The 6274-nt window shown below is 57.0% G+C and overlaps 1 protein-coding gene and 1 non-coding gene across 2 annotated transcripts in view; both read right to left on the bottom strand.

Moving 5' to 3' along the window:
• Positions 1-5722, bottom strand: part of FTCD (formimidoyltransferase cyclodeaminase) — a 6182-nt gene extending 460 nt beyond the window's left edge. The window contains exons 1-12 of the mRNA XM_010019956.1: positions 5669-5722; positions 4447-4630; positions 4072-4200; positions 3819-3907; positions 3423-3602; positions 3196-3333; positions 2751-2882; positions 2066-2127; positions 1631-1763; positions 1331-1492; positions 731-774; positions 521-659 (exon numbers count right to left, since the gene is read on the bottom strand). Of these exons, the coding sequence (XP_010018258.1) occupies positions 521-659; positions 731-774; positions 1331-1492; positions 1631-1763; positions 2066-2127; positions 2751-2882; positions 3196-3333; positions 3423-3602; positions 3819-3907; positions 4072-4200; positions 4447-4630; positions 5669-5722 (1446 nt within the window). The remainder of the gene's footprint in view (positions 1-520; positions 660-730; positions 775-1330; positions 1493-1630; positions 1764-2065; positions 2128-2750; positions 2883-3195; positions 3334-3422; positions 3603-3818; positions 3908-4071; positions 4201-4446; positions 4631-5668) is intronic.
• Positions 5723-6192: 470 nt separating this feature from the next.
• TRNAS-UGA lies at positions 6193-6274 on the bottom strand. Its single transcript has one exon. It is a non-coding gene; the product is annotated as a tRNA-Ser (tRNA).

The following is a 6274-nucleotide window of genomic DNA, read 5'->3' as shown; positions in this document are numbered from 1 at the left end:
ACCAGAGCCCCACCTGCATGGCCCTGCAGCAGGGCAGACCCTTATGCTGCAAGACTCCCACCCTCCATGACCCAGCAGCATACCACACTTTCCAACCCAGTATTTTCAGCAGTGGGAACCATTCCACTCCATGGAATGCCCCATCCCTGGCAGTGTTCAAGGCCAGGTTGGACACAAGGGCTTGGAGCAACCTGCTCTAGTGGAAGGTGTCCCTGACCATGGCAGGGGCTTGGAAGTGGATGAGCTTAAAGTCCTTTCAAACCCAAATCATTCTATGATTTGTGGCCTTGCCACAGAGATGGAAAAACTCAGGCAGGGGCTGGTGGATGTCAACTCCTGTAACAAGGGTCACAAGCTGCCTAAAAGTTAGTGGGTGAAAAGCACTGGGCAGTTTGGGCAGCATGGATGGAGAGATGCATCCTGGAGGTCAGGACACAATGTGACCCCTTGCAGGGAAAAACAGTGAGCCTGGTAGCCTCCGAAGCCCCCGCCAGGGCAGCACATGAGCGTGGGGCTGTACCTGGATGTCAGATTTGCAGGCCAGGTTGCAATGGCGTGCCAGCTCCTTCAGAGCAGGCCAGAGCCCGCTCACCTTCTCTGCCAGGGCACAGGGCACCCTCACGGCTGTCTTCAGCCCTTCCTGCATGGCAGCCATGCGCCTGGGAAGGGAAACATGAGCACTGCATGGCCACACTCCCCCTGTCTGCATGTCCCCTCCAGCACAGCTCACCTCTCCTGCTCTTCAGGGGTACTTTTGGGCAGCTTCAAAGCCTCCTGCAGGCAAAGAGAAGCAGATTTGCTGCCATTCACTCCCAGACCCTTGTGTGCCTTGCACCGGGGGCCAGGGCAGACCCAGTAGCTCCCATGCTCTTGGAAACCCCCTCTAGGTGACGCATGGAGGCCTCAGAGCAGCTTCCAGTATCTGAAGGGGACCTACAAGGATGCTGGGGAGGGACTCTTCATCAGGGACTGTAGTGACAGGACAAGGGGTGATGGGTTCAAACTGAAACAGGGGAAGTTCAGGTTAGATATAAGGAAGAAGTTCTTTACTGTGAAGGTGCCGAGGCACTAGTATAGGCTGCCCAAAGAAGAGGCAAATGCTCCATCCCTGGCAGTTTTCAAGGCCAGGTTGGACAGAGCCTTGGGCAACATGGTCTAGTGAGAGGTGTCCCTGTGGCAGGGGGTTGAACTGGATGATCTTAAGTTCCTTTCCAACCTGAACCATTCTATGATCCTACGTCACTTTCCCTGGTCCTGTCTTGGGCCAAGGTCACAGCCCTGCTCCTAAGAACACCAGGGAGCAGCAGTGCTGGCTCTGGTGGGACCTTACCATGTAGCTGCTGAAGGCACGGGAGTCAGCGTCCACCATCACGACCAGCTCGTCCATGGCCTGGTGGAAGGTGGGGATCAGCTTCCGCATGATGGGGTCCAGCGCCTCAAACTGCCTCTTCCCATAGCTCATCAGCCCCACCATGCAACCCAGTGCTGCTCCCTGTGAGGGCACAGCAGTAAATCCTCCATCAGGGCACGTCACCCACCGCTACAGTCGTGTCAGCTCCCCTTGGGGGTCTCAGCACAGCCAGTGGACCCCCGCAGGCACAGGGACCCCATTCCAGTGTGGGGCACGCACCAGAGCACCCACAGCTGCAGACACAGAGCCTCCTCCCGGCGCTGCTGATCTCCCACCGACCGCTCGCACGAAGGCACCCAGCGGCTTGGCCACCAGCCCTCCATCACCAGCCTCTCCTACCTGCACCAGGTACCTGCAGCACAGCAGCCCTGTGGGTCAGAGCCCCCACCACAACCACCACTTGGTCCCTTCTCCAGCAGGTTTGCATCCACCCCATTGAAGCCTGCTCCCCCTGCCTTGCCAGAGACACCTGGAGTCCCCCCCACTGCATGTCCACAACCATTAGCATCTGGGAGCAGGGAGCACCCCACGCCTGCACAGCACCCGGCAGAGATGCTCTCCCAAAACAAGCTGAACGGAGGACACAGGCAGCAGGATCCCCCCCATCCAGGCAGGGATGGGCACCGTGATAAGAAGCAGGATGGGGATCCCTACTCGATGATGCGCTCGCGGGGGTGAAACGGAGCCAGGGAGTCGAGGCCCAGCCGGCTGACCACCTGCAAGGAGCAGCACTGCCACGTCAGTCCCATTGCATCCTCATTCCCTGTTGTTGATTAACTATGGGTGATCCTGCCCTAGACAGAGTTACTGGGGCCATCACCCCGGGCGGCACCAAGCCCATCCCCGTCCATCCCAGACCAAACTCTGGAGCAGAAGCCTGCAAACAGCTGGGAACTGCACCAGTAAATCATTAGCTTGCTCTTATCTAGCACCTTCCCCATAGGGTGGAAAAGTCCCTCCCTTCTGCAGCTGAAAAGCAAAGCCTGTCTCTTTGTTTCCAGCTTATGCTGGTCCTGGGGCAGCTTCCCATAATGACACACACTGTCCCTGAGCTCTGCGGGGGTCTCCTTCCCCTCCTGGCCTCCACGCAGGCAAGATGGGGTGCTGCTGCTCGCGCTCTGTCCTCACAGGATGGGCTCTGTGCTCCCTAGAGCACATCAGCATCCTCTTATCCCCCTCACTGTGCCCTCACAGCTTGCCAAGAACCATCCCTGTGACAAGTGTCACACCTGGAGGCTGCCATGGTCACAAGTCTCTGCTCAGGGCCACTTAGGGGGGCTGGGGGTGTGTTTCTGTCATTATCCCACCCTTGTATTGGTACCAGGAAGAGCCACATTACCAGCCTGATCTTCTGTTCCTCCTCCAGGATGAAGAGGTTTTCCTTCTTCATGTAAAATTCGGCCGCATCCAGCAAGGCTTTCTTAGGGACAAGCCCCACCAGCTGGGACCCCACCACGGGGAGATTCAGTGCCTGTGAAGGACATCAGAAACAGGACTGTCCCCAGAGTTACCTGCCCTGCCACCACTACCACCCCAGCCTTTTGGTTCTCATCCCTTCCCAGGACCTGGAGAGCTCATGGAAAAGCCTTCAGTGGAGGAGCTGAGGCAAGGCACTGAGCTTGTGTGGTTTTCATGCCGTTCAGCGCTCTACCCAGCTTGGCTGAACTGAATGTGAGGTAAAGCAGAGCCTGACTTTGGGATGGGGAGAAAAACTTGAGAGGGAGACATCCTCTGCAAAGCCCCTATTGAAACAATATTGAAACAAACATGGTGTTCTGCCCCACCTTGGCGTCTCGGCACACCTCCTCATAGATGGCATGGAGCGGCGTGGTCTCAAAGTCCAGCAGGTTTGTTGAAACCTGGGCTATATTCTCTTCCTCCAGATACCAGCCAATGCCCTGCACCTTCTTCAAGCGCCCAGGCTGCCAACAACTTCCATGGTCAAGGCATGGCCCGGGAGGACCAGGGACAAATGGGTCTGCTCCCAGTGCGCTGCTGGCACAGGGGATACCTGTTCAGTGCCGCGCCCCTGCTCACGGATGTTGAGGGCAATGCGATGAGCCAGTTCCTTGGTGCACAGCAGGTTGATGTTGTATGCGATAAGGAAGGTCCGGGCACCCGTGACAGTGGCTCCCCACCGGGAGACAAAGGTTGGGGGCCCAAAATCAGGAGCCCACTCTGGTTTTGCAAGCTGGGAAGGAGGAAGGAGCAGAAGCACGTGGGCTGGCACTGTCAAGGGACGGGCATCTCCTACCCCAGCCAATATCTACCACAACCACCACCATGGTCAGCTTGGTGGAACCCCAAGCGTTCCACCAGCTCCTTGCAGTGTGAAGAGACCCTGCCATCCCCCAGCACCCTCCCTGAAGCTGGGGAGGCGCAGCTCTGCTCTGCCCAGTACTGTCACCTTCTCGGGGAGCGCCTCATACTCCCCGGCGCGAATGGTGGGCAGAGCTTTCCTGCTTTTCTCCTGTGCTGCCTCTCCATACAGGTAAACTGCAAGACAGAGCTGGGGGTGAGCGCTGCCAGGTAAAGGGATGGTCATCATCTAGCAGAGTCCAGTTTTGCCCATTTGGGAGCAAACCCTATTTGGTTAAGCTTTTGCAGAAGGTGTGCAGTTTGTCCACAGCTGGAAGCATGCAGTTGTGGGGCCAACTTACCAGGCACCCCCAGCTCCGCTGCCAAGCGCTGTCCGAAGACATGGGCGCAGGTAATGCACTCCTCCATGCTGACATTCATCACAGGCACAAAGGGACAGACATCCAGGGCCCCCATGCGAGGGTGTTCACCTGGAGATGGGGCAGATAAAAGGATGGGAGCTGGGAAAATCAAGACAAAGAAGGAGGATGGCCCTTTTTCCCAGCCTCTTTTGCAGACCGGGCACTGCTCCTGCAAGTTGAGTTTGAGGCAGTAATGTCTACTCCAGCTCACGGACAGAAGCAATTCAGCCTCTCTGGGTTGGGAGGATGAGCAAGGGTCCCACCACCATCCATCCCAGCTTGCTGCATGCTGTGCTTGGCCACCCCGAAGCTCACCCTTGTGCCGGCTCATGTCGATGAGCTGCCTGGCCACACGGGCTGCGCTCAGTGCCCCTTCAACCACGGCCTCGGGGGTCCCCACAAAGGTGTAGACAGTGCGGTTGGTGGAGGCTCCAGCATCCACATCCAGCAGCACACAGCCTGGCGTGCAGGAGATGGCCTGTCCCAGCGCATCGATCACCTGCAGGGCAGTGGACAGGGCTGAAATGGATGGATCCGCACCACAGATCCTCAGTATGAGGCCACAGATGCCACAAGGGAGCAGGGGTTGGCTGCCTTTAGGTATTTTCAGCACTAGCAAGGCAGGGGAAGCCTTTTCTTAGCTTGTCCCCCTTCCTACCAGAGCTGGGGATGACCCCAACCATGATCAGTGGGGATGCAGCCCTGTGCTGCAGAGGATGCAGGATCCAAGGGCACAATCATCACATTTATTACCCAGGGGGCTTGGGACACCCCTGGCTCCCAGTGAGCCCCAAACCTGCCGTGGTTTAAGCAGCTTCCAGTGTCTAAAGGGGGCCAACAAGAAATCTGGAGAGGGGCTTTGGACAAGGGCCTGTAGGGACAGGACAAGGGGGCTTTAAGGTGAAAGGTAGATTTAGATTAAATGTTAGGAAGTTCTTCCCTGTGAGGGTGCTGAGGCGCTGGCACAAGGTACCAGGTTGTGCACAGGGGCTTGGAGCAACCTGCTCTAGTGGAAAGTGTCCCTGCCCGTGGCAGGGGGTTGGGACTGGATGAGCTTTAAGGTCCCTTCTAACCCAAAGCAATCCGGGATTCTATGATTCTACGGTGGGCGAGAGACACCCAGCTGCTACTGCATGTCAGAGACACCATCACGAACTGCTGTTCCTGAGGATACTGTCCCCTGCCTGTTTCAAACCAGATTTTGATCTGCAAAGCCTGTTCCCTGGGGGAAGCGGTGGTTTTATTGTTATCTGGGGGTTGCTGAATTCCCTGCCCTCGGCAGGACCAAAGTTCAACCTAGGGCCAATGCCCAGCACAAAGCCCATTAACCCGGCTGGCACAGTAACCATAAGCAATATTTCTCTAAAGGGAGACCACCCTGAGCCCTAGAGCTACAGCAACCTGCAGGCAGTGGGGAGGGGGAGGTCTGATCCCCCCCAGTTCTCACCTAGGTGCCAAAAGGGAGCAGGGGCTGGCTGCCTTTAGGTATCATCAGCACCCCGACATCACCCACCCTGCAGCCCCTCTGTGCACTCACCTCTTTGTTATTCCCCTCTGAGAAGTTAGGGACACATTCCACCAGCTTGGCCATCGTACCACGGTCTGCCTGTGGCCCCTGGCTCAGGTTCTTGTGCCCTGTGGGCTTGCCTGCCGGAATTGTCCCACTGTGGAATGAAAGAGCTTCCAGCATACAACCAGACGCCTCTTCCCCAAACCAGAGTTTCTCATTAACTACATTGATCTGTGGCCAGAAAAGGGTCTTGCATAAACAATGTGGTCACATCTCTGTGACTGGAGCAGCTCCAGGCACAAGGGTAATGACTGCTCGCAAGCACCAGCCTACACCACTAATTACCAACAAGCACTAATGAATTGCTAGGAGAAGGTCATACCACATGATGAAAAGCATCTGCTGCACCCAGCACCATACTGTGGCTATTGGATGGGGCAGCCTGCGCCTGGCCAAGGCACAGCAAGAGGGCCACTATTACTCCGTGGTGATGGGTGGCAGATGCTCCACAGGCCCCCAGCGCGGGCACAAGCGCAACAGATAAAATCTGTCGCTGTGAGCAGGATTCGAACCTGCGCAGGGAAACCCTATTGGATTTCAAGTCCAACGCCTTCACCCCTCGGCCATCACAGC

The sequence above is a fragment of the Nestor notabilis genome, unplaced genomic scaffold (genome assembly GCF_000696875.1).
Source record: "Nestor notabilis isolate BGI_N333 unplaced genomic scaffold, ASM69687v1 scaffold10398, whole genome shotgun sequence".
Lineage (NCBI taxonomy): Eukaryota > Metazoa > Chordata > Aves > Psittaciformes > Psittacidae > Nestor > Nestor notabilis.
Note: the sequence above shows the minus strand (reverse complement) of the source record. Positions and strands in the feature narration are given on the sequence as shown.